Here is a 27,938-nt window from a genome sequence, read left to right as displayed (position 1 = left end):
GGTCCTCGCAGTCCCGATGGTAATAGGTTTAGGATTCAGCCTTCGTTTCCTCCGTGTTACCCCCAGGAGCAGTGTGGCGTCGTCAGTAGCAGCAGCCACAGTGAAAGTACTCTGCAAAATGAATGCCCAGCCGGTGTCAGTCAGAAGCGAGCCTGCGAGCGGCCCCCGCGAAGCGGGGGCCGCGAGGCGTGAAGAAGCTAACGGAGGTGGTGCCGGGAAGAGGAACCAGGTGCGGCAGGTTAGTATCACAAAGGCACCCTGGTCCTCGCAGTCCCGATGGTAATAGGCTTGGGATTCAGCCTTCGTTTCCTCCGTGTTACCCCCAGGAGCAGTGTGGCGTCGTCAGTAGCAGCAGCCACAGTGAAAGTCCTCTGCAAAATGAATGCCCAGCCGGTGTCAGTCAGAAGCGAGCCTGCGAGCGGCTCCCGCGAAGCGGGGGCCGCGAGGCTTGAAGAAGCTAACGGAGGTGGAGCCTGGAAGAGGAACCAGGTGCGGCAGGTTATTATCACAAAGGTACCCTGGTCCTCGCAGTCCCGATGGTAATAGGCTTAGGATTCAGCCTTCGTTTCCTCCGTGTTACCCCCAGGAGCAGTGTGGCGTCGTCAGTAGCAGCAGCCACAGTGAAAGTCCTCTGCAAAATGAATGCCCAGCCGGTGTCAGTCAGAAGCGAGCCTGCGAGCGGCTCCCGCGAAGCGGGGGCTGCGAGGCTTGAAGAAGCTAACGGAGGTGGAGCCTGGAAGAGGAACCAGGTGCGGCAGGTTATTATCACAAAGGTACCCTGGTCCTCGCAGTCCCGATGGTAATAGGCTTAGGATTCAGCCTTCGTTTCCTCCGTGTTACCCCCAGGAGCAGTGTGGCGTCGTCAGTAACAGCAGCCACAGTGAAAGTACTCTGCAAAATGAATGCCCAGCCGGTGTCAGTCAGAAGCGAGCCTGCGAGCGGCCCCCGCGAAGCGGGGGCCGCGAGGCGTGAAGAAGCTAACGGAGGTGGTGCCGGGAAGAGGAACCAGGTGCGGCAGGTTAGTATCACAAAGGCACCCTGGTCCTCGCAGTCCCGATGGTAATAGGCTTGGGATTCAGCCTTCGTTTCCTCCGTGTTACCCCCAGGAGCAGTGTGGCGTCGTCAGTAGCAGCAGCCACAGTGAAAGTCCTCTGCAAAATGAATGCCCAGCCGGTGTCAGTCAGAAGCGAGCCTGCGAGCGGCTCCCGCGAAGCGGGGGCCGCGAGGCTTGAAGAAGCTAACGGAGGTGGAGCCTGGAAGAGGAACCAGGTGCGGCAGGTTATTATCACAAAGGTACCCTGGTCCTCGCAGTCCCGATGGTAATAGGCTTAGGATTCAGCCTTCGTTTCCTCCGTGTTACCCCCAGGAGCAGTGTGGCGTCGTCAGTAACAGCAGCCACAGTGAAAGTCCTCTGCAAAATGAATGCCCAGCCGGTGTCAGTCAGAAGCGAGCCTGTGAGCGGCTCCCGCGAAGCGGGGGACGTGAGGCGTGAAGAAGCTAACGGAGGTGGAGCTGGGAAGAGGAACCAGGTGCGGCAGGTTAGTATCACAAAGGCACCCTGGTCCTCGCAGTCCCGATGGTAATAGGCTTAGGATTCAGCCTTCGTTTCCTCCGTGTTACCCCCAGGAGCAGTGTGGCATCGTCAGTAGCAGCAGCCACAGTGAAAGTCCTCTGCAAAATGAATGCCCAGCCGGTGTCAGTCAGAAGCGAGCCTGTGAGCGGCTCCCGCGAAGCGGGGGCCGCGAGGCGTGAAGAAGCTAACGGAGGTGGAGCCGGGAAGAGGAACCAGGTGCGGCAGGTTAGTATCACAAAGGCTCCCTGGTCCTCGCAGTCCCGATGGTAATAGGCTTAGGATTCAGCCTTCGTTTCCTCCGTGTTACCCCCAGGAGCAGTGTGGCGTCGTCAGTAGCAGCAGCCACAGTGAAAGTCCTCTGCAAAATGAATGCCCAGCCGGTGTCAGTCAGAAGCGAGCCTGCGAGCGGCTACGCGAAGCGGGGGCCGTGAGGCGTGAAGAAGCTAACGGAGGTGGAGCCGGGAAGAGGAACCAGGTGCGGCAGGTTAGTATCACAAAGGCACCCTGGTCCTCGCAGTCCCGATGGTAATAGGCTTAGGATTCAGCCTTCGTTTCCTCCGTGTAACGTGTTACCCCCGGGAGCAGTGTGGCGTCGGCAGTAACAGCAGCCACAGTGAAAGTCCTCTGCAAAATGAATGCTTAGCCGGTGTCAGTCAGAAGCGAGCCTGCGAGCGGCTCCCGCGAAACGGGGGCCGCGAGGCGTGAAGAAGCTAACGGAGGTGGAGCCGGGAAGAGGAACCAGGTGCGGCAGGTTAGTATCACAAAGGCACCCTGGTCCTCGCAGTCCCGATGGTAATAGGCTTAGGATTCAGCCTTCGTTTCCTCCGTGTTACCCCCAGGAGCAGTGTGGCGTCGTCAGTAGCAGCAGCCACAGTGAAAGTCCTCTGCAAAATGAATGCCCAGCCGGTGTCAGTCAGAAGCAAGCCTGCGAGCGGCTCCCGCGAAGCGGGGGCCGCGAGGCGTGAAGAAACTAACGGAGGTGGAGCCGGGAAGAGGAACCAGGTGCGGCAGGTTAGTATCACAAAGGCACCCTGGTCCTCGCAGTCCCGATGGTAATAGGCTTAGGATTCAGCCTTCGTTTCCTCCGTGTTACCCCCAGGAGCAGTGTGGCGTCGTCAGTAGCAGCAGCCACAGTGAAAGTCCTCTGCAAAATGAATGCCCAGCCGGTGTCAGTCAGAAGCGAGCCTGTGAGCGGCTCCCGCGAAGCGGGGGCCGCGAGGCGTGAAGAACCTAACGGAGGTGGAGCCGGGAAGAGGAACCAGGTGCGGCAGGTTAGTATCACAAAGGCACCCTGGTCCTCGCAGTCCCGATGGTAATAGGCTTAGGATTCAGCCTTCGTTTCCTCCGTGTTACCCCCAGGAGCAGTGTGGCGTCGTCAGTAGCAGCAGCCACAGTGAAAGTCCTCTGCAAAATGAATGCCCAGCCGGTGTCAGTCAGAAGCGAGCCTGCGAGCGGCTCCCGCGAAGCAGGGGCCGCGAGGCGTGAAAAAGCTAACGGAGGTGGAGCCGGGAAGAGGAACCAGGTGCGGCAGGTTAGCATCACAAAGGCACCCTGGTCCTCGCAGTCCCGATGGTAATAGGCTTAGGATTCTGCCTTCGTTTCCTCCGTGTTACCCCCAGGAGCAGTGTGGCGTCGTCAGTAGCAGCAGCCACAGTGAAAGTCCTCTGCAAAATGAATGCCCAGCCGGTGTCAGTCAGAAGCGAGCCTGCGAGCGGCTCCCGCAAAGCGGGGGCCGCGAGGCGTGAAGAAGCTAACGGAGGTGGAGCCGGGAAGAGGAACCAGGTGCGGCAGGTTAGTATCACAAAGGCACCCTGGTCCTCGCAGTCCCGATGGTAATAGGTTTAGGATTCAGCCTTCGTTTCCTCCGTGTTACCCCCAGGAGCAGTGTGGCGTCGTCAGTAGCAGCAGCCACAGTGAAAGTACTCTGCAAAATGAATGCCCAGCCGGTGTCAGTCAGAAGCGAGCCTGCGAGCGGCCCCCGCGAAGCGGGGGCCGCGAGGCGTGAAGAAGCTAACGGAGGTGGTGCCGGGAAGAGGAACCAGGTGCGGCAGGTTAGTATCACAAAGGCACCCTGGTCCTCGCAGTCCCGATGGTAATAGGCTTGGGATTCAGCCTTCGTTTCCTCCGTGTTACCCCCAGGAGCAGTGTGGCGTCGTCAGTAGCAGCAGCCACAGTGAAAGTCCTCTGCAAAATGAATGCCCAGCCGGTGTCAGTCAGAAGCGAGCCTGCGAGCGGCTCCCGCGAAGCGGGGGCCGCGAGGCTTGAAGAAGCTAACGGAGGTGGAGCCTGGAAGAGGAACCAGGTGCGGCAGGTTATTATCACAAAGGTACCCTGGTCCTCGCAGTCCCGATGGTAATAGGCTTAGGATTCAGCCTTCGTTTCCTCCGTGTTACCCCCAGGAGCATTGTGGCGTCGTCAGTAACAGCAGCCACAGTGAAAGTCCTCTGCAAAATGAATGCCCAGCCGGTGTCAGTCAGAAGCGAGCCTGCGAGCGGCTCCCGCGAAGCGGGGGCCGCGAGGCGTGAAGAAGCTAATGGAGGTGGAGCCGGGAAGAGGAACCAGGTGCGGCAGGTTAGTATCACAAAGGCACCCTGGTCCTCGCAGTCCCGATGGTAATAGGTTTAGGATTCAGCCTTCGTTTCCTCCGTGTTACCCCCAGGAGCAGTGTGGCGTCGTCAGTAGCAGCAGCCACAGTGAAAGTCCTCTGCAAAATGAATGCCCAGCCGGTGTCAGTCAGAAGCGAGCCTGCGAGTGGCCCCCGCGAAGCGGGGGCCGCGAGGCGTGAAGAAGCTAACGGAGGTGGTGCCGGGAAGAGGAACCAGGTGCGGCAGGTTAGTATCACAAAGGGACCCTGGTCCTCGCAGTCCCGATGGTAATAGGCTTGGGATTCAGCCTTCGTTTCCTCCGTGTTACCCCCAGGAGCAGTGTGGCGTCGTCAGTAGCAGCAGCCACAGTGAAAGTCCTCTGCAAAATGAATGCCCAGCCGGTGTCAGTCAGAAGCGAGCCTGCGAGCGGCTCCCGCGAAGCGGGGGCCGCGAGGCTTGAAGAAGCTAACGGAGGTGGAGCCTGGAAGAGGAACCAGGTGCGGCAGGTTATTATCACAAAGGCACCCTGGTCCTCGCAGTCCCGATGGTAATAGGCTTAGGATTCAGCCTTCGTTTCCTCCGTGTTACCCCCAGGAGCAGTGTGGCGTCGTCAGTAGCAGCAGCCACAGTAAAAGTCTACTGCAAAATGAATGCCCAGCCGGTGTCAGTCAGAAGCGAGCCTGCGAGCGGCTCCCGCGAAGCGGGGGCCGCGAGGCGTGAAGAAGCTAACGGAGGTGGAGCCGGGAAGAGGAACCAGGTGCGGCAGGTTAGTATCACAAAGGCACCCTGGTCCTCGCAGTCCCGATGGTAATAGGCTTAGCATTCAGCCTTCGTTTCCTCCGTGTTACCCCCAGGAGCAGTGTGGCGTCGTCAGTAGCAGCAGCCACAGTGAAAGTCTACTGCAAAATGAATGCCCAGCCGGTGTCAGTCAGAAGCGAGCCTGCGAGCGGCTCTCGCGAAGCGGGGGCCGCGAGGCGTGAAGAAGCTAACGGAGGTGGAGCCGGGAAGAGGAACCAGGTGCGGCAGGTTAGTATCACAAAGGCACCCTGGTCCTCGCAGTCCCGATGGTAATAGGCTTAGGATTCAGCCTTCGTTTCCTCCGTGTTACCCCCAGGAGCAGTGTGGCGTCGTCAGTAACAGCAGCCACAGTGAAAGTCCTCTGCAAAATGAATGCCCAGCCTGTGTCAGTCAGAAGCGAGCCTGCGAGCGGCTCCCGCGAAGCGGGGGCCGCGAGGCGTGAAGAAGCTAACGGAGGTGGAGCCGGGAAGAAGAACCAGGTGCGGCAGGTTAGTATCACAAAGCAACCCTGGTCCTCGCAGTCCCGATGGTAATAGGCTTAGGATTCAGCCTTCGTTTCCTCCGTGTTACCCCCAGGAGCAGTGTGGCGTCGTCAGTAGCAGCAGCCACAGTGAAAGTCCTCTGCAAAATAAATGCCCAGCCGGTGTCAGTCAGAAGCGAGCCTGTGAGCGGCTCCCGCGAAGCGGGGGACGTGAGGCGTGAAGAAGCTAACGGAGGTGGAGCTGGGAAGAGGAACCAGGTGCGGCAGGTTAGTATCACAAAGGCACCCTGGTCCTCGCAGTCCCGATGGTAATAGGCTTAGGATTCAGCCTTCGTTTCCTCCGTGTTACCCCCAGGAGCAGTGTGGCGTCGTCAGTAGCAGCAGCCACACTGAAAGTCCTCTGCAAAATGAATGCCCAGCCGGTGTCAGTCAGAAGCGAGCCTGTGAGCGGCTCCCGCGAAGCGGGGGCCGCGAGGCGTGAAGAAGCTAACGGAGGTGGAGCCCGGAAGAGGAACCAGGTGCGGCAGGTTAGTATCACAAAGGCTCCCTGGTCCTCGCAGTCCCGATGGTAATAGGCTTAGGATTCAGCCTTCGTTTCCTCCGTGTTACCCCCAGGAGCAGTGTGGCGTCGTCAGTAGCAGCAGCCACAGTGAAAGTCCTCTGCAAAATGAATGCCCAGCCGGTGTCAGTCAGAAGCGAGCCTGCGAGCGGCTACGCGAAGCGGGGGCCGTGAGGCGTGAAGAAGCTAACGGAGGTGGAGCCGGGAAGAGGAACCAGGTGTGGCAGGTTAGTATCACAAAGGCACCCTGGTCCTCGCAGTCCCGATGGTAATAGGCTTAGGATTCAGCCTTCGTTTCCTCCGTGTAACGTGTTACCCCCGGGAGCAGTGTGGCGTCGGCAGTAACAGCAGCCACAGTGAAAGTCCTCTGCAAAATGAATGCTTAGCCGGTGTCAGTCAGAAGCGAGCCTGCGAGCGGCTCCCGCGAAACGGGGGCCGCGAGGCGTGAAGAAGCTAACGGAGGTGGAGCCGGGAAGAGGAACCAGGTGCGGCAGGTTAGTATCACAAAGGCACCCTGGTCCTCGCAGTCCCGATGGTAATAGGCTTAGGATTCAGCCTTCGTTTCCTCCGTGTTACCCCCAGGAGCAGTGTGGCGTCGTCAGTAGCAGCAGCCACAGTGAAAGTCCTCTGCAAAATGAATGCCCAGCCGGTGTCAGTCAGAAGCAAGCCTGCGAGCGGCTCCCGCGAAGCGGGGGCCGCGTGGCGTGAAGAAACTAACGGAGGTGGAGCCGGGAAGAGGAACCAGGTGCGGCAGGTTAGTATCACAAAGGCACCCTGGTCCTCGCAGTCCCGATGGTAATAGGCTTAGGATTCAGCCTTCGTTTCCTCCGTGTTACCCCCAGGAGCAGTGTGGCGTCGTCAGTAGCAGCAGCCACAGTGAAAGTCCTCTGCAAAATGAATGCCCAGCCGGTGTCAGTCAGAAGCGAGCCTGTGAGCGGCTCCCGCGAAGCGGGGCCGCGAGGCGTGAAGAAGCTAACGGAGGTGGAGCCGGGAAGAGGAACCAGGTGCGGCAGGTTAGTATCACAAAGGCACCCTGGTCCTCGCAGTCCCGATGGTAATAGGCTTAGGATTCAGCCTTCGTTTCCTCCGTGTTACCCCCAGGAGCAGTGTGGCGTCGTCAGTAGCAGCAGCCACAGTGAAAGTCCTCTGCAAAATGAATGCCCAGCCGGTGTCAGTCAGAAGCGAGCCTGCGAGCGGCTCCCGCGAAGCAGGGGCCGCGAGGCGTGAAAAAGCTAACGGAGGTGGAGCCGGGAAGAGGAACCAGGTGCGGCAGGTTAGCATCACAAAGGCACCCTGGTCCTCGCAGTCCCGATGGTAATAGGCTTAGGATTCTGCCTTCGTTTCCTCCGTGTTACCCCCAGGAGCAGTGTGGCGTCGTCAGTAGCAGCAGCCACAGTGAAAGTCCTCTGCAAAATGAATGCCCAGCCGGTGTCAGTCAGAAGCGAGCCTGCGAGCGGCTCCCGCGAAGCAGGGGCCGCGAGGCGTGAAAAAGCTAACGGAGGTGGAGCCGGGAAGAGGAACCAGGTGCGGCAGGTTAGCATCACAAAGGCACCCTGGTCCTCGCAGTCCCGATGGTAATAGGCTTAGGATTCTGCCTTCGTTTCCTCCGTGTTACCCCCAGGAGCAGTGTGGCGTCGTCAGTAGAAGCAGCCACAGTGAAAGTCCTCTGCAAAATGAATGCCCAGCCGGTGTCAGTCAGAAGCGAGCCTGCGAGCGGCACCCGCGAAGCAGGGGCCGTGAGGCGTGAAGAAGCTAACGGAGGTGGAGCCAGGAAGAGGAACCAGGTGCGGCAGGTTAGTATCACAAAGGCACCCTGGTCCTCGCAGTCCCGATGGTAATAGGCTTAGGATTCAGCCTTCGTTTCCTCCGTGTAACGTGTTACCCCCAGGAGCAGTGTGGCGTCGTCAGTAGCAGCAGCCACAGTGAAAGTCCTCTGCAAAATGAATGCCCAGCCGGTGTCAGTCAGAAGCGAGCCTGCGAGCGGCTCCAGCGAAGCGGGGGCCGTGAGGCATGAAGAAGCTAACGGAGGTGGAGCCAGGAATAGGAACCAGGTGCGGCAGGTTAGTATCACAAAGGCACCCTGGTCCTCGCAGTCCCGATGGTAATAGGCTTAGGATTCAGCCTTCGTTTCCTCCGTGTAACGTGTTACCCCCGGGAGCAGTGTGGCGTCGTCAGTAACAGCAGCCACAGTGAAAGTCCTCTGCAAAATGAATGCTTAGCCGGTGTCAGTCAGAAGCGAGCCTGCGAGCGGCTCCCGCGAAGCGGGGGCCGCGAGGCGTGAAGAAGTTAACGGAGGTGGAGCCGGGAAGAGGAACCAGGTGCGGCAGGTTAGTATCACAAAGGCACCCTGGTCCTCGCAGTCCCGATGGTAATAGGCTTAGGATTAAGCCTTCGTTTCCTCCGTGTTACCCCCAGGAGCAGTGTGGCGTCGTCAGTAGCAGCAGCCACAGTGAAAGTCCTCTGCAAAATGAATGCCCAGCCGGTGTCAGTCAGAAGCGAGCCTGCGAGCGGCTCCTGCGAAGCGGGGGCCGCGAGGCGTGAAGAAACTAACGGAGGTGGAGCCGGGAAGAGGAACCAGGTGCGGCAGGTTAGTATCACAAAGGCACCCTGGTCCTCGCAGTCCCGATGGTAATAGGCTTAGGATTCAGCCTTCGTTTCCTCCGTGTTTCCCCCAGGAGCAGTGTGGCGTCGTCAGTAGCAGCAGCCACAGTGAAAGTCATCTGCAAAATGAATGCCCAGCCGGTGTCAGTCAGAAGCGAGCCTGCGAGCGGCTCCCGCGAAGCGGGGGCCGCGATGCGTGAAGAAGCTAACGGAGGTGGAGCCGGGAAGAGGAACCAGGTGCGGCAGGTTAGTATCACAAAGGCACCCTGGTCCTCGCAGTCCCGATGGTAATAGGCTTAGGATTCAGCCTTCGTTTCCTCCGTGTTACCCCCAGGAGCAGTGTGGCGTCGTCAGTAGCAACAGCCACAGTGAAAGTCCTCTGCAAAATGAATGTCCAGCCGGTGTCAGTCAGAAGCGAGCCTGCGAGCGGCTCCCGCGAAGCGGGGGCCGCGAGGCGTAAAGAAGCTAACGGAGGTGGAGCCGGGAAGAGGAACCAGGTGCGGCAGGTTAGTATCACAAAGGCACCCTGGTCCTCGCAGTCCCGATGGTAATAGGCTTAGGATTCAGCCTTCATTTCCTCCGTGTTACCCCCAGGAGCAGTGTGGCGTCGTCAGTAGCAGCAGCCACAGTGAAAGTCCTCTGCAAAATGAATGCCCAGCCGGTGTCAGTCAGAAGCGAGCCTGCGAGCGGCTCCCGCGAAGCGGGGTCCGCGAGCCGTGAAGAAGCTAACGGAGGTGGAGCCGGGAAGAGGAACCAGGTGCGGCAGGTTAGTATCACAAAGGCACCCTGGTCCTCGCAGTCCTGATGGTAATAGGCTTAGGATTCAGCCTTCGTTTCCTCCGTGTTACCCCCAGGAGCAGTGTGGCGTCGTCAGTAACAGCAGCCACAGTGAAAGTCCTCTGCAAAATGAATGCCCAGCCGGTGTCAGTCAGAAGCGAGCCTGCGAGCGGCTCCCGCGAATCGGGGGCCACGAGGCGTGAAGAAGCTAACGGAGGTGGAGCCGGGAAGAGGAACCAGGTACGGCAGGTTAGTATCACAAAGGCACCCTGGTCCTCGCAGTCCCGATGGTAATAGGCTTAGGATTCAGCCTTCGTTTCCTCCGTGTTACCCCCAGGAGCAGTGTGGCGTCATAAGTAGCAGCAGCCACAGTGAAAGTCCTCTGCAAAATGAATGCCCAGCCGGTGTCAGTCAGAAGCGAGCCTTTTGTTAGTTGTATGTGAGGATGTCCTCGGATTTCTCAGTTCTTCAAAGAGCTGCTGTGCACCCTGATCCTAGGCATTCCTCAGTTTGATGGTGATAGGGAGATGCAGGAAATTGGGTTACTGGTTGAGGGGGGGGAAACTAGGGGGTGGGCATAACTGGCATAATACTCTCTAGCATAATTACTCCAATATTACTCATAATTAAGAGTAATTACATTACCAGCATATGCACCCATGCGTCCAAAATAGACAAGAGGATGCATTTTGCACTATGAAAATACCACAAAATATTATAGTACATGAACAGCAGTGCCCAGCAGCCACTCACTCTCTCTGAGTTCGTAGTTCCCGTTCTCCTGCGGTAGGACTTTTGCCGCAAATTTGTCTGAATTATTTAAGCAGGTGTAATTGCATAATTTCCATAATTTCGCATCACAAGAGTAATGTGAAATTACTGAAATGACTCTGCTTACTCAAGCATGATTCAAATTTTACCCAGGCCTAGGTGAAACCCTACTCACGCAGCAACCACAGTTCTTGTCAGGGTGAAACACAAGCAAACTCCAAATTAACCTGTGCTTAACCCTCTGTTAGCTTGGCACATAAACAATTAGGTTTAACTTACAGGCAATGTGTAAAGTATTTATGCAGCACTTCAAACAGTAAGAAAGTGGAAACATAACACTAGAAAAATCCCGCACAAATTTCGAAAAATGTAATAAAATGCAATAAAATATTTGAGATGAAAACTACAAAAATCAAAATTGTGGAACTGGAGATGTGCAATAATAAATGTTTAAGGAAAAACTGGTGCTTAAAAGCACCAAGCAACAACTTTGTTTATCTGGTCGAGCCTGATCGGGACAAAGTAACACGTTAAGCTGATGGAGCGTAGCTCTGGTACAGGCACCAATTTAGTCCCACTGAACAAATTATGTTAAATCCTGGTTGCAAGAGCGTTAAGAGGTCCTGCGTCGGTTCCGGCGGTTGCAGGGATGGGATGTGAGGTCCTGTGTCGAGGTCCAGTCCTTCTGACTCAGGCAGCAGGGCAGAGGAGTAGCAGTCCTATTGCAGCAGAGCAGTGCAACAGTCTTTTTTCTGAGTCTCCCAGAGGTCCAGGTGTGTACTGAAGAGTTGGGGCTGAGGTACTCTATGTATCCTTGGTGCAAACTTTGAAGTAGGAGACTTCCTAGAGGCTTACAACCACTTAAATGTCTAGAGCTTCCCCCATGCCTCCATTCCTCACTGTCATGGCCCAAGCTTGTCTGGGGGCACAAAAGTCTGAAACCCTTTGTAAGTGTACACAAGACCAATTCCAGCTACACCAAGTCAAGTGACCCAGGCATTTTTTGCTTGCTCGCGGCCCTCAACGTCAAGTTGGCGACCGCGAGCGAGCAAAATAACATCCCGGCGAGACTTTCTCCTCGTTGCCGATCGCAAGCGTGGAAAATAAACCTCCCTGTGAGATTCTCAACACGGGAAGGTCAGTTTTCTTATTGCGAGTGGTCGCTTATACTCGTGACCGCTCGCGATGAGAAACTACCAGTCTGCGCTGAGAAAGCTGCCGCTCGAGTACAAATCTACTCGAGCGGCAGAAAACGACCGCTTTCACTGTGCAAGATGCCGTTTGCAATGATTGCACAGTGCGGACAAGCATCCAGCACTGTGCAATCAGTGCAAACAGCATTTTGCACAGTGCACTACGCAGTTTGCGTAGCTACGCATAGCTCGCGTAGTGCGAAGTGCACTTTGCGTAGCTACGTGTAGTGCTACTATGCGAACTACGCCCTGGGTTACTTAAAATCCAACTTTACCAATAAAGAGGGTTTTAAATTACAGCTCTTTAGACACCAAACCCAACATCCCTACCTGCTTGCAATTAAAAGTTATAATCCATTAAATGTAAGAAGGTAACCCAATGTTATCTTATAGGAGAGGAAGGCCTTACAGTAGTGAAAAATAAGTTTAAGAGTGTTTCACTACCAGGACTTGCAAAAGTTAAATGTGCATGTCCAACTTTTTAAATACACTGTACTGTTGACTGATTAGGGCCTACCATAGGGGTACCTATATTTATTAAAAAGGGCGGTTTAGATCTGCCAAAAGGCTTATTTTGACAGGTTAAAATGACAGTATAAAACTGCACATTCAGGCTGCAGTGACAGAACTGGGCCATATTTGAAAGGCTACCTGAGTGGGTGGCACAATAAGTGCTGAAGGCCCCCTAGTAGCATTTAATTTAAAGGCCCTGTGTACGTGTACTACCATTTTCTAGGGACTTATAAATAAATTAAATAAGACAATTGGGGATAAGTGAATTGCACCATGTTTTAAGGAGTGAGCGTATGCACTTTAGCAGTGGGCAGCGCTCGTAAAGTACACAGAATCCTAATGCAAATAAAACACGATCAGCAAAAACGGAGGAGTAAGGCAAAACGTTTGAGGGGAACGAATATCCTAAGGCTGACAGGTCGAAGAAGAGACAAGTTGAGCGACGACAGGAAAGCTTCTTTTCGTGTTGTTGATAGTGGCCTCCTAATGAGATTCCAGGTATGATGAAATCTCAGAGTAAGATGTTAGTTGTGCATTAAATTGATGCTGAAACAAGTAGCTTATGATTTTTATCTAGGAAAATGAGCAGCAGGGATGTTGATATGGTTTTTTTGTGCATTCGTTTTTATTATCCTGACAAAAGCATTAAGGAGGGGAATAATCTCTTTTTACATATGACAACCAGGTCCAATCCACTTTTTTTTCCAGAGTCATCATCTGGTACTAGTTTTACAATCTCACCGGCCTTGGTTTGGTAGACTGGACATTAAACAGCACACTTTTTAGATGAGAGTCCAGGTGGTGTGTTGATTTTATATATGACAGAATGTGATTTTTGTCCTCTATACATTGCCCCTGCCATGGTTTCTTTATGGAGGATGGTGTCTTTTTGTACTGTGGAGGATAAGGACTTAATTCATTGCAGGCGTTGATAAACTTTTAGTGACCAAGGCAGTAATGTAAGAGTAGAAAAGGGTACAGGTACTGGTCTATACTGTGAACTTGAGTGAATAGGAGGAGGCAAGAAGCTTGAATTGAATGAGGATTGGAAGTTCTTTAATTAAGCAATATCTCAAGAAGACATGGCCACAAACTGTGATGGCTATAACCTAATGTCAGCTAATTCACAGAAAATAGTAGATAGCAAAGATGGTCTTATGAAATGTCAAAAAAGAGTGGGTCCCACAAAGTTTGATAGGGATGGTAGCCTTCATTTAAGATTCTGACTCCTGGGGGCGTGGCTACGGCGCCAGGCGGAATGGCTGCCTCTTGAGGGAGCTCAGCACGCCAGACCTGAACATCCGATAAATACCATGGTATATGGACACCTGTGCTGTTGAAAACTACATGCAGTGGTATTTATTCCATCCTACCACGATCTGTGAGATATTTGGGCTCAATGGAACAGCGGAACCCTCTCTAAGCGGATCTGAAAGCGCTGATCGTCCATCAAGAAAATGGCGCCTGCTTGCAGCTTTGCGGTGTGAGAGGACTACTGAGGAGCGGAGCGGAGAGGGCGCGCTGCGCGCCTCTGAAGTGCTGGTTTCGGGAGTAAATTACAACAGCATTGTGCAACGCGTGGAATAGCTGACTGCCAGCAGTGTGGGATTCCTGTGCGGGGGCTGAAGCCCTTGAGGTACGCAAGACTTCTGCGGCGGGGATCACCTCGGAGACCTGGAGCTACCACCACGAGGCTGGAGGAGCCCTACCGAGAGCGGCCTGCGGACCCGACCTGTGACAGAGCCTGGTGCACCTGAATACCTGGAAGAGGTGCGGTAAGAGAGGTAAGGGCCGCATGCTGTGCTGAGTGCAGATCGGGCTGCGTGGCTTGCCTCTGCACTTCCGTTGTAGTGCACGGGTGTTGTCTGGACGGGCCAGGGCATGCTGATTGTGCCGGGCGCAGTGTGATGGTAGCACCGCTGCTTGCCTGAAGGGAAGACGTACTGGCTTGGCGCCCCGGGGTGTGGCGGTGCCAGTCTGTATGCCCTGGTACATTACCAAGCCTATGTTCACGGGCGAGGGTGGCCAAGGCACTGCTGGTGCCTCTGGGCCGCGGGGGGTCATGTGCAAACCCCGAGCCTGTGTGAGGGTGCTGGTGCGACCTGAGTGCTCCCTGGGGGTGCGGGCTGCGGCACTAGTGGCGGTTCCTGCCTGGCAGAACGAACGACAGGCTCCAACCGTGCTCCTCGCTGCCAGGGGGTGAACAGCGCCGGAAGCCATTGGACCTGGTGGTGGCTTTACAGGACATATCACAGTCCTACCATAGGCTTATCTTGTGTGGGGACGTTTCCCGAGGCCTGTTTGGCTACTTCCCTGGTGGCTGGGATTGCAGGAGATGTCTGGGGGTGTTTTCCACGATTACACTGACCCACTGAGACTGACCAGGGTGCGCATCGCCACAGATTGCTCCAATTACTTGGCTGCTGAGTGGCACCAAGATCTTGTTACAATACTGGAGAGCTGATTCGCTGACACAGCGGATTTGAACACTAGTGAATTGACCACATGGAGAGTCGCGGTGGGGAAGGAATACAATACACTACTCATATACCTCCACCATTATGGGAAAATCTGACCCCAAACAGCCGAAACTCCAGTTTGAAAGTAAGCGGAATACACGCGCAAGCGAAGCCATGAGGGACCAGCCTGGGACGCAGGGCACTTCGGAGATTGTGGAAGACTGTGAGGACGACACCAAGACTATCCTACTAGAACTGCGCTCTGGGATGAAATCGATAGACAGTAAAATAGATGGGCTAGCGACCAGTCTAGATGTGGTAAAGACGAAAGTAGACAAGCATGAACATAGGCTTGATGTCTTGGAGAATAGACTGTCGGACACGCAGGACTCGCAAGCGGAATCCCGGACCCAAATTTTACAGATGGAGAAGGTTCGAGAGGTCATAAAAGCGAAGAATGAGGATTTGGAAGCGAGGTCTAGGTGCAACAATCTTGGCATAATTGGCCTGCCAGAGTCCACAGCCATTTCCAAAATGGAGACTTACATTGATGGCCTACTGCGCAAATTATTTGGCTCCGTGTTATTGACAGTAATGATTGTGGAGAGAGCACATTGTTCTTTGGGCCCTAGACCTAAGCCGGGTGCGCCGCCGCGCCCCATAATTGCGCGCCTACTGAACTATGCAGACAGAGATACAATCTTACTGGAGGCTAGGGCTAGGAGTCCCATTAATTTTATGGGTGACAACCTGTCCTTTTTCCAGACTACAACCCTGCGGTTCAAGCAGCACGCAGGGAGTTTGTGCCGGTGAAGAAGTTGCTGAGACTGCCTCTGTACCATATGCAATGTTGTACCCTGCCAAATTGAAAATTTCTCATGAGGGCCAGGCACACTTCTTCACTGACTCAAAGTCAGCCCTGAAATTTTCAAAATATATCTGCAAATCTAGGCCCCGACAGGGTGGGCTGGGGAGCCCATCAGCCTCACCGAATCTAGAGGACACAGATTAGAGTAATGGTGTCACTGTCTACTTGGATGGGCGAGAGTGGATTTATGATGAGGGTGCGAGTGGCTGTTGATCTGATTTCATCTGTTTGAGCTGCCAAAGCTGGGGGATGTCTCCCCCATATCTCTTGAAAATGTTTGCATGTAGTTATTACATATTGCACTAGTTTGGCATCTTGGACGTTGAATGCATTCATGGTTCATGCACACAGGTGAGCCACACAGTTAAAAGTCTGGCAAATCTCACCACGGAGTGAGTGTTCGCTGCCATTCCCTCCCCCCTAGCGGGTGTTCCCCTGTTGACGTATTGTATGGAAGTTGGGGTAAAAGTGAGGGAGGAGGGATGGAAATGGTCCTGACCTAATTGGGAGGTTGGTGTGGGTGGTGGGTTGTGGGTGGGGTGGTGGGAGTATGTGTTGTATTTTATTTGTGTGATTGCTGCATTGTTGTTGGTTGGAGTGAGAGCTGGTCGATATGGCAAGTTGGTCGCGTGTGCCACTGGAATTGCCCTTCTATTGTTAATCGCATTGACTGTTTAGGCTGTCAGGGACCACCAAATTTTATTCTGGGTGAGCGATATAGATTATTGACTTGGAATGTGAGGGGTCTCAATTCACCAAAGAAAGTACACTAGGTGTTGACCTATTTGACTCGCCATGATAAACATATCGCTCTATTACAGGAGACACATTTTACTAAGCATGCAGAGCGAGCTATTGCTGGAAGATGGGCAGGATTTAAGCTGGCATCTCCTTATTCATCGTATGCCAGAGGCTCGATGATCCTGATTAGATGGGGCATCTCATTTAGGCCTGCCTGGACATATGTAGATGAGGAAGGATGATGTGCAATGTTACAGGGGAAGCTGGGAGGATCCCTGGTCTCTATAGTCAGCATGTACGGGCCCATTGTAGATGACCCGGAGTGTTTTTTACGCATGTATGCCAAATTGAGGGTATGGCCAGAAGAAGATATTCTGTGGGGAGATGACTTAAACACTTACTTGAACCCTGATTTCGATAAGTCTAATCCAATGTCGCACCGAACTCCCAGAGTGGCCCAGTGTTTGAGAAGTGCTATGCTTGAATTTGGATTGAGTGATGTGTGGAGAGTGCGAAATGCCCTGGTAAAAGAGGGAACGCATGCGACGCCGCTACACAACAGCTGGTCGCGATTGGACTCTTGGTTGGTGTGTGGCGATGCGCTCGAGTACTGGAGGTTGCGACCTTGCTGCGCACTCTATCAGATCACAATCTGGTACAATTAGACATAAAGATTCCGACGGCCGTGCATCGCCCCTACACATGGCGTCTGCACTCAGAGGCACTACTTGATCCGGTGTTTGAAGCTACTGTGAGGGATGTCATAGAACAATACTTTCTACTCAACAAGGGCTCGTTGGACAGTGCTTCCACCTTATGGGAGGCTTTTAAAGCAACGATTAGGGGGGTGTGCATTGGTACTGCAGCGGGCATATTGACAGATATTAGAGAGCAGCTTTCCAAAGTTGAGTCTGTGCTTCAAGCACTGGAACGTGGCTACACAGTGGCTCCTTCGGCTGACACTCTGGCCCGCATACACGAGCTGGTCTTGGAGTATGACACCTTAGCTGACACTGAAATACGATACATCTCGCTTAGGCATACGGCACAAGACACGGAGAGGGGGGGAGGCCAGGCTGCACACTAGCACGTAAGATTAGAGACCGTATGGAGCAACCTCATATAGATAATATAGCGGACTCCCACAGGAAGGAACATTATCACCCACTCGCTATTACCGAGCAATTCCGAGACTTTTACGCGGATCTGTATACATCTAGGGGGGAAGTGACAGAGGCTGAGATGATGGGATACTTGGAGGATGTGGCGTGCGCCTGGCTGTCGGATGCCCAAAGGGAATATCTAAGCCTGCCAGTTTAAGCAGAGGATATTAAGGCTGCAATTCTAGCTCTACCCAATGGGAAGGCACCGGGGCCAGATGGCCTTATGGTCGAATTTTATAAAACATATGCGGATTTGATTGCTTCATATCTGTTGGAAGAATATGCAGAGGTGCATGATTCGGGGGTATTGCCACCGTCGCTGCGGCAGGCGCTGATTATAACGCTGCTCAAGAAAGACAAGCCCCCAGATAAATGTGACTCCTATCGACCCCTTTCACTGATTAATATAGATGCCAAGATCCTTGCCAAAATTTTAGCTGTTAAATTACAACCCCTGATGCTGTGCCTAGTGCTGCCGGACCAGTCGGGGTTTATACCAGACCAATCCACGTCCCACAATTTGCGGACTATATTTTCCATGTTCCATATCTTAGATCCAAGCATGTCGGACGCGGCAGTAATGCTGGATGCGGCTAAGGCGTTCGATTCGTTCGAGTGGAAATATATGTTTTTTATCCATCAGCGTATGGGATTTCCACCTATATTTATACAGTGGATCAGGGTGCTATATGCGGAACCATCGGCCAGGGTGTGTATCGGCGGTTTAACATCAGACCCATTTGATACCCAGAGGGGTACTCGTCAAGGCTGCCCTCTATCTCTACTGCTTTTTGCAATTGTATTGGAGCCGCTGGTGTGTGTTATCAGGCAGAGACTCAGGGAAACAGCGCTAAACTTTAACTACCATCCAGTAGCAATCTCGCTATATGCTGATGATATGGTGCTTTTCGTCTGTGAACCTTCTAGGTACCTAGCACAGCTGCTGCGGGAGTATGTAAGGTTTGGTGATTTGTCGGGCTTTGTGGTAAACTGGGAAAAATCAGTTGTTATTCTTCTGACGGAGTCCACAGTACGACCAGAAATGGATTTCCCGTTGGAATGGTCGGTACTAACTAGTGATTATGATAAAGGAGGGTTTGGGGCACCGGACTTCTATGTTTATTATCTCAGTGCGCAGGCCCAATATGCATATTATTGGATGAGGCCGCATGCGTTTACTCTGCATGTCGCGGTGGAGGAGGGGACGTATATCTAGTTCCATTACACAGCATGATCACGCACCGGGCATGTGGAATCCCAAGGATGGAGATCAATGCAGTAGACACGACAATAGCTGCCTGGCAGGAGACAGGGCGTTTGGCGTATAAGCTGCCGTTGTACGTGCCAGCCATGCAAATAGAACATCATGCGGCACTGTCGGTGACCCACGAGGCGCCGTCGATGCGGCTGTTACAAGAGGCAGGCTGTCAGCTAATGCAGGATATCTATCCAGAATGGTTGTTTCTCACACCAAACACCCTGCACTATATCAGTAATCCTACGTTGTTGTTTCGATTCGCGATGCACAGACTTAGACACGCGGTCAGGGCTCACTACGATACCTATCCTCTAGAACCTCCCACGTTGATGTCTCTACAATTTGTGCTTACTACTCCCACTAATAAAAAACTGATTTCCAGGCTATATAGGCTAATAAAGGAAAAATGCATGAGTCAGCGGGACAGAAGTTGGGAGAGATGGAATGACTATTTACTTGCTCCGATATCGGAGAAAGAGTGGAAATATGTATGTGAACTAACGGGCACCCTTATCATGAATGGAAACTTACGTATTATACATTTCAAATATATACACCAGGTGTATTATACGCCGGCACGGTTGTATCGATTTGGGTTGCGTGAGTCTAGTTGCTGCGCGCGATGCGGACAATCAGATGCTGACTTTCTGCACCTCGCTTGGGGATGTAAGAAGGTAGCTGAGTTCTGGACACTTGTAGTGAGAGACTTGAAGGCCATGGCAGGTGTGGAGCTTCAGTGCACTCCGCTTGTCTGTTTGTTGTGTTGTGTGCCCCACGTCAAGGGAGTGAGTGGTAGATTAGTACGACTGGCACTGCTTATGCCTACATGGAGAGTAGCAATTACGTGGGGTGGGAGTCGTATTCCTAAAGTAGATCATTGGATAAAGGACCTGGTCTACTGCAAAGATAACATGGAGACATATGCAGGAGAATTACCTATGATTTCAAGACCAAAAGATATTTGTGAGCCCCTGAGACTTTTTCTTCTGAAAAGGGTAGCTGAAGCAGAGCAGAATGACGCGGGCTAATAATTATGGTGTGCAGTAGTGTGCGGCCTGGATGTGTGGTATGAGTGAATGGAAGGGATGTGCTCTATTATTCCACCGCGACTTTGTGATTATCGCTCAGGAATGATGTGGAGGTTTATTTGTCTTGGTATTATAATTTGGTGTTTTTATGTATTTGGTTTAATTTGTGGGAAAGATTTGTTTATGATTATTCACGCATATTGATGATATGTTATATGTATATTTTTTTCATTTGTTGTTTACGTTTTTGTGATGTCTTTTTGGAACATAAAAATGTAATTTTAAAAAAATAATAAGATTCTGACTCCTGGCCTATTTGCGGGCACAGTTGTCCTGAGTGTCTGTTGGACATTGGTATCCATTGCCCCTTTAGTAACTGACAGTTTACCATACTATCTGACATCAGCCTAATTTTCCTGAGAGCTGCTGTTCTAAGTTGTCCGAAACCCTAGTTCTGATAAAGACCCGCTTAATGTATTTTGTGAAGTCTAACATATTATTGACTCACTGAGGACTGTTCTTTCCACAATGGACAGTACTAGCATAAACCTGATCTATCACATCACATTTTTTGAGTAACTATAGATATTTCTTCTTCTTCTATGTTTAAGCATGTCTCTCACAAATCTTTTCATTTTCCCTACATCTTACTCACTTGAGCACTGCGTTGTAGCATCACCAAGAGCACCCTTCATTTATATGGTTGAAGTGTATAAAATTATGTTTGCTCTAAAATGCCATACTAACTAAACGATGGCAATGACAACTTCTCTTTAGAGGTTGCGTGGGAAATACTGCACGCTTCACTGCGTTTACAAATGTATTGATAATTTTCTAAGTCTAGTTACCACATGCTAAACTGCAGAATATGATAGGGAAGTTAAATCTGAAGAAACTCGGTTTTTATTTATTAAGAAAGAAAGATTTCAGTTTTTGAGTCAGCCACATCATTTCTTGTTTCTGAGTCCATCAGCTCAAGCCCTTCAAGATGCAAAAATTCTTTCAAGTCCCTATACAGAATTTCTAACCCAGGGACATTTACTTTTGCAACCAAGTTTCATTTGTACCAGAGATACAAGCGGTGCTTGCAACATTGTGCTATTTTACAGCCTTTTTAAATTGAGAATTTTACTCAGATGTCAGAAATCTGTAGGCCACCAGCATTCACTTTTTACCAACTAAGAGCAGACATGTTGAAACTGTGACATCTTTTAAGATTGGCCACCCGCTAAGAATGTAATGTAAAAGGTGTGACCATCCTCTGTTCAACTAAGCTCAGAGGATAACACTCATATAAATGTAAAACATTTGGAGGCTACAGTTACACAAAAAAAGTTTTTGAAAACTCCTTTTTATGAAAACATAATGATTTTTAGGTCGAGTCTAGAGTCAGAGCACAAGCGCCGCTTGGCGGTTATTGACTGTAGTTCATTACTTGAGGGAAGCCCCGCCCACTCCCCGCCCATATTTTTCATTGGCTTGTGTCTTTGTCCTTCGTAAATGCTGCCCTTGGATTCATTTATAGGCTTGTTAGTCCCTCCTTATTACGGCCATGTCATCCTTTGTATCCTCCCAAGGCTACTGGACCCTTTACTCGAGTGTTACACAGTACGTGTTATTTAGACTGTGAATGAGGTTCTCCTTCTGCCTTCTCTACCCCTCCCTCCCGCCTGCTCTCCCATTGTCCGTGCCTTCTTGCCCCTTCTCCTTCTCCCCCTGCCTGCACTCCAGTTGTCTGTGCCTTCTCTCCCCCTTCTTCCCCCTCCCACTGCTCGCATTCCCGTTGTCCGTGCCTTCTCCCCCAGCCCTGCCCGCACTCCTGTTTGTTTACTTCCCCCCCTGCCTTCCGCCCTCCCTCCCATTGTCCGTGATGAATACCGTTTGCAATACAATAGGTCTTGCGTAAATGCGAGTCCTATTGCATTGCAAATGCTTGCTTGCTTTGGGTCTGCTTTGGATCGTGTTTTCTGCTTGCTGTGTTTCAGTCTTTAACAAAAGACGCAAAAATTGGATGGAATTTATGTTGCGTTTTGATTGTTGTAGGTATCAGAGCACTTTACATGAGTACCAATTTCAGTACTTAAATTCATGTTCATTTTTTTGGGGGGAGATTACGTGCTTCTTTCATCACATTCTCAATGTCACTTTGAAGCACTATGTGCTTCTCTGCACCCGAGAGCTCCACTTTACTGTTCACCATCTGTTTTTGAGCGCAAGTGTGCTCGGGACTTTCAGCTGCTGGAGCAAGGGCATTGGGCCTGTGCGCATGGCTGTTACCGGTACAACGAGCTGCAGTGCAGGGCAATGCCTGTCGCTGCTACTGCTCTGTACCCGGCACATAGGGATTGGAGCTGGTTGCTGCCTTCCATAGCTACCACTAAGTGCGGGACATCCTGACCTCCTCGGGACGCCGGCAGCCTCAGTTTGCCGCCCACCCCCACCCTTGCTTGCAAATAAACATGTTTATGCCAACATTTATTTTTGCCCTGATCTATCGGGTTAGGCACAAACTCAAGCAGACCTGAAGGAATCTGAGTGCTTTACGTGCACGCCAATCACATTACTTAAGTTTGCATTCATTTTTTGTGGGAGAGATTATGTGATTTGCCAAAAGGATATTGCGTGTTTTGCAGTGGCCTCCCTTGTATGCTTCCATTCATCTTCTCTGCACCTCAGCACTTTACTGTTCGCCATCTGTTTTTGCTCCCCCATAACTCTCCCACGCTCATATAGCCCACTGCTCTGTGTGATTCTTTGTGGCCCTAGTATTCCTGATTCAGATGTGTGCTTATTCTTGCTGGCCACATTGTATTAATCCCTCCCCTGACCCGCCCGTTTTGCAGTTAAAACTTCGTAAAAAACAAATAACTTGGGGGCATATTATCAAGAAACGGCGTTAAGATTATCGCCGCTTTAGCGGCAGAAAACTGCCGCGAAAGCGGTGATAATGGGCTTGATAATATGCCCTTGAGAATTCCCATAGAAGCCCATGTTCTGGAGTCAACATGGGCTTCTATTCGAATTCTCCGGGGCATATTATCAAGCCCATTATCGCCGCTTTAACGCCGTGCTTGATAATATGCCCCTAATAAAGTTTATCTGGAAACGTACCCACACTCAGAGTGTCTTTGCTCACATGTTTCTTTTCACTGAAGTATTGCTAGGGAATCCCGGAATCCTCAACGTGTCAACCCCACCAGCCCTTCTAAGAAATATTGTTGCCCATATTATAAACACGATCCCAATTTTCTTTGGAATTTAATAATTAAATATTTGTTTTTTTCATTACACGCTTCCCTATTTAAAAAGTAGCTGACTTAGTCCCAACAGTTCCAGCCGTTCCATCCCTTTCAATCTTTAAATTGCTCGAAAGTACATTTATGGGAAACTTTACATTACAGCAGCAGAGGCAGCTGTAATATAAGCTGGGGAGATGTTGGTTACAGTTGACCAAATTGCCCTTTTAGTTGTCTGCAAACCAAAAAGATTATAATACTGTAAAATGTCAGTTGTGTGTTTATAGTTGCAGTGGTAGTGCTATTAATTTAAACAAATGTAACTATTTGTTTTAAATCAGTTACGTACGATTTATAAAACTAACTCTATGTATTACAAATCTATCAGTCCCTCAAAAAAACTGTCTCTTATGTTGTGGGCATTTTCTTAATTTTACCAGCCTTTTATAAACATTTTTTTTGCTTTCAAATTAAAACACACTTATCTGCTAAGATTTTTATTTTAAAATCTGTTCTGTCTTTATCTTTATTTTTGGAACTTCACGTATTGGTGTTTTCATGTGATCTTTGGTAGTTTCAGTCATGGTTTTTCACACTGTATTTTTACACAAATTATGCTTTTAAATGCAGGACTGTGTCTACTATGAGCAAATAGTTTTCTGCAAAGACCAGGTTTAAGTAGTTGCATTTGAATTAAAGAGGTGGAGCAGGAATATGCAGGCCACCTTTCTGTGGCAGAAAGCCTTTTGTCTATTTAAAGCATACTTTTTTGTGAAGCATTCACACCTCTTTTCACTTGTTGTGTGGGTGCTACAGGATGGAGACAGCCCTGAAAGGACAAGGCTGAGCAATCAAAGGCTTTGCCTAGTTAGAAGTCTGGGTTTCTATATGGGCCAATAATAAAGATTTTAGCAAGTAAAACAGAAAGGGATGTAAGCAAACAAGAATGTCGACACTAGTAAAAAACATTTCTTTCACTTTAGCATTTACGCTATTTGATTTACATTATTTTAAAATGAAAGGTTAAATTACTAGTCATACAATACTTTTGCAGCAAATGCCGAATTTCTCCTAAATTAAACACATATGGATATATTTTATGTCATTTTAGTGGGTTCAATAAAAGCCCCAGGTCCTCTTGTGTGTAATCAAGGTAACTTTTACTGTAACTGGCTGAGGTCACAGTTAACGTTTTGATTTATTTCAGATTGAACTCACATATGGCAAGGTTCATGCACTGCTCAAATAATTTGGCTTTTGTAAATTCAGTGCAAAGTTTACAGCAGGACGAGTGTTCAATCTGTCACCTTATTATTTAAAGCATTACTTGCCCCTGACGCTGATTCTTCTGGCTGTTTAATACTTGCAGTCTCACACAAAATGGTATAGTGCTGTTGACTTGCATCAAGGCACTTGTTTTTCTGTCTGTGCGTTAAAAAGCCTTGGTATGTGCCCATAAATATTTTCTGAGGCAAGCATGTATTCCAGAATCAGTCTGCATGACCCAGTACGTAGCGATTGTATAGCTCTTCAATCCCTGGAGGCACAGCACCCAAGATAATGGACCGCATGGCCGAACACTTATAGGATCCAAAAGGTGAGAACTATTGGCTACACAAATAAACTGCACCCACTTCCGCTCCACATCATTCCACTCCATGCCACATAATGACAAACCAATAAAATAAGCTCTACATAAGTCAACTCTGATCCACTACACAACATAATCACACTCCAAATAATACCACTCAGCGCACATAAACTCCACATAATTACAGTACTCAATACAACGCAACATAAAAATACCTCACAGAAATGCACATGATAACACATACCAGCATTCCACCTGTAAGCACTGCACACCATAACACATAATTCCAACACGCATCGTTTCACTGAACGCCACACAGTTCCACACCAGACAATTCAACTCCACACATTTCCAATGCACACCACATAATTCAACACCAGACTACATATTTCAACTACACAACACAATTCCACAAAGCACCACATACCTCCAATACACACCACACATTTCCACATGCCACAAAATGTAACAGCACACCACACAATTCAAATCCACAACATACTAATCCACAACACACAATCCCATTCCACATACCTCCATAACACACAATCTCACTCTACTTAATTCCACTACAGTTAATACCAATTAATTACTATCCACATAATTCAAATACACACTATGCCATGCATATCCACTATACAACTTCACACCACACCACTCAATTCCACAACATACAATTCCACAGAGAATAATAGCAATACAACCCATCTCTACCTTACACTTACACCAATCCTAACATCTCTCCCCCACACACCCATTGCCCCTGTATTACCCCCTCCCACCACCCCCTCTCATCTCGCAATTCCACTGCCCCCTCTCATCTCTCCTTCACACTCCCTGTATACTCTTTATACTGCCTGCTCACACATGCTACCTTCCTGTACCACCTTGCACTGTGCTCTAGTTCACCTCTCAGCTCCCTAGTTGCCCCTCCAACTCATCCCTCTCTCTCGCTCTCTCTCTCTCTCTCTCTCATACTTTCTCTGATACCTCTTCCTTGTTCTTGCACACACTCCTCCCGCCTCTTTCATATTAGTTCACTTCAGGTCTTCAAGCACAGTTTCCTTACTGTGCCTTTCCAACATTTGCGTCCCTCAAACTCACACTCTCCCCCTCTTCTTTGGGTGACTTCAGAGAACACAGGTGCTCCCTCTTTATGCGTCTGTGGCCTGCTCTCCCCTTCTTTCTCTCTTTCTCGCACACTCTTTCTGCTCCTCTTTCTGGAGTTCATTCACCACTTTGTGCACAAACTAACTATCCCTGTCATTCTTCCTTTCCATCTATTCTCTGCAGCTCTGACCGCTATCTATTCACTATGCCACATAATATTGCATTACACAAATACACCACGCACCACACACAATTCCACAACTAGCAATTCCAATACAACCCACATAATTCCACTCCAAACTACATACATCCACTTCAGTTGAAACCAAACCACATGGGTTAAAGACATTGTCATTTTCAGTCCCAATAGCTTTAACTCTCCCTAATGTGAGACCTAATGCATTGCAAATGCTTATTATAATATGTCAGTTTCGGGGGGTATTTCATTTGTTCTGTTTAATGTAAAACATTGCACCTAGATTATATATTTCGCTACCATTCTAATGACATACATATTTGGTTTTATGAAAATGTTTCGGACTTAAATGTGTGCTATACAAATGTACTTAACAAAATAGGTTTTAGAAGTTAGCAAAAAGAAATACCCACTCCAAAGATAAAATGTAACCTGCAGCACACGTAGAAAGAGGACAATGCCTCTCAGGATTGTTTTTGTGTCAGAATGTGTCCCTTCCTACACAAAAACCCTCCTGGCTACAACGTAGGCACCCTTACACCATGTGCCGTATAGTGTTAACTATGGCGCATTCTGTCCCTTTCATGCGGCGCAGCAAGGTGGCTTGCTGCAGTGCGCTGCATGAAAAATTATAAATATGGGCCTTAGTACTTAAGTGGCTACATTTCGTCTCATAGAGGAAGCCTCAAATTAAATTCCAGCCTCACCTTTGACCAATTTACATGATGCTGAGATAATATAATTACATATCTGCCTATAAGTCTGGAACTATAAAACAGAGGTTCTTAGAGGGGATGCAGTAGGCAGTGTGAAACGTCCAATCAACATTTAATCAATTAAACATTTAAACAATGCGGCTGCATTGGAAACATTGTCTGCTGCCTCTATATTCCGCATGGGTCAAAGATAAACAATTTGAGTGACAAATGGTCACATCCCACTATATATTATCAGTCCATATCTTGTAGCTGTCATTTCATTATAACATATCTAGGCTAATTAAAATGCCAGTAAATTGCTAGGTTAAAAGGAATTCAATGTGCATATTAAACAAATGGTTTCAGAATCCGGAGCTCTTTGTAATCCCAAAAGCATTTGCACATCTATGTAGGATGCAGTTGTGGAAATACTTAATTTATGGGAAAAATCAGTAGAGTTTCTGCTATTGCAATTTTTTGGTGGGATAAGATCTACTCACAGAAGTTAGTTGTGGCCATGTCAGAGCAGGAGTGTCAAAATTAATTACGGGAACAACCCCAAAACACAAGTCTGTGGATATTGACCTGCCTCGGACAGGGACATTTGCAGCCTCAAATCATGCAGACATCTACTCCTGTTAACATCATAATTTAGCCCATTTTCCAGAAGAGAATGGGGAGAGGTACCCCAAACATTGGTTGGCTGCAGGGGAAGGGGTTCTTCCATGGCGAAAAATTGTCTTTAAGAACGAAAAAAAATCTTTGGAAGTGAAAATGCTTTTTACCAGTAACATTTCTTTATTTGGAAATTATACACTCACATTTCCGTGTGTGACCCTTCAGGAGTACATGCCGGATTCTCTTTATGACTTGCTCTTTTCAGTTAGTCCTACCTCAAAAACAGCTACTGACAAAAGAAGGAATATTGATAAACGATTGAAAGAGGAAAGTTGTACCTTTTTCGGAGGAGTGTGTTATCATAATAGCGACATGATGCATTATTGTCACATTTTCTTTCCCATAATAGACAAGTGCTATCGATGACACGGCCATACAAGGAAGGGCAAGGCAACCATGCTGAAAAGAAAATTCTATTTTGTTAAACCCGGATATTGGAAGAGTGCAATTCATGCATACTCTTGAACAAACAGAACAACAAGGAATATAAACAAAGAACAACAAAGATTTATTGAAAAAGAAAACAAATCAAACAAAACACAATTTACCTTTGTTTCTAAATTCTTGCCAGTTAGCAACAGCATTAAAAGAATTTTGAATAAAAGATGAGGAATTCTATGGTTTGAGGAGGATTTAAAGAGCTTAACAAAGACAAATTTATCTTTCCATACTGATGCTCAAAAATACTAAAAAATAATTTGGTGACCAAAGAAAAGGCTATTATTGATGTACTCAAACAAAGAGTGTAGGAACACACCAGTGTCTAAATTACATACGCTGCATCAATACTGTCAGAGGAGAAAGTGTAACCCATCCACACAATGGAAAAAACTTTCACAACTTCCCTGCCTGTGATACCTTTAATTTAATGTATGAACTCAAATGCCCTTGTGGGCTTCAATACATTGAGAAAACTGAGAGTAAAATCAAATTGAGACTTACAAAGCATAAAGTAACATTTGTACCAACAACCAAAAATCACATACAGCCATGGATTTCAATGAACTAATACATAACAACAGCCAGCTGAGAATTCAAGACCTGAAACGGTATCAGTCACA

At 49.4% G+C, this 27,938-nt stretch overlaps 1 protein-coding gene across 1 annotated transcript in view; it reads right to left on the bottom strand.

The window, feature by feature from the left end:
* LOC146806068 (solute carrier organic anion transporter family member 2B1-like) overlaps positions 1-27,938 on the bottom strand; it is a 420,860-nt gene that overhangs the window by 53,489 nt on the left and 339,433 nt on the right. The window contains exon 14 of the mRNA XM_085623370.1: positions 27,156-27,276. Within this exon, the coding sequence (XP_085479496.1) occupies positions 27,156-27,276 (121 nt within the window). The remainder of the gene's footprint in view (positions 1-27,155; positions 27,277-27,938) is intronic.

The sequence above is a fragment of the Triturus cristatus genome, chromosome 8, assembly GCF_964204655.1.
Source record: "Triturus cristatus chromosome 8, aTriCri1.1, whole genome shotgun sequence".
Taxonomy (NCBI): Eukaryota; Metazoa; Chordata; class Amphibia; order Caudata; family Salamandridae; genus Triturus; species Triturus cristatus.
This window is presented reverse-complemented; position numbering and strand designations above follow the sequence as displayed.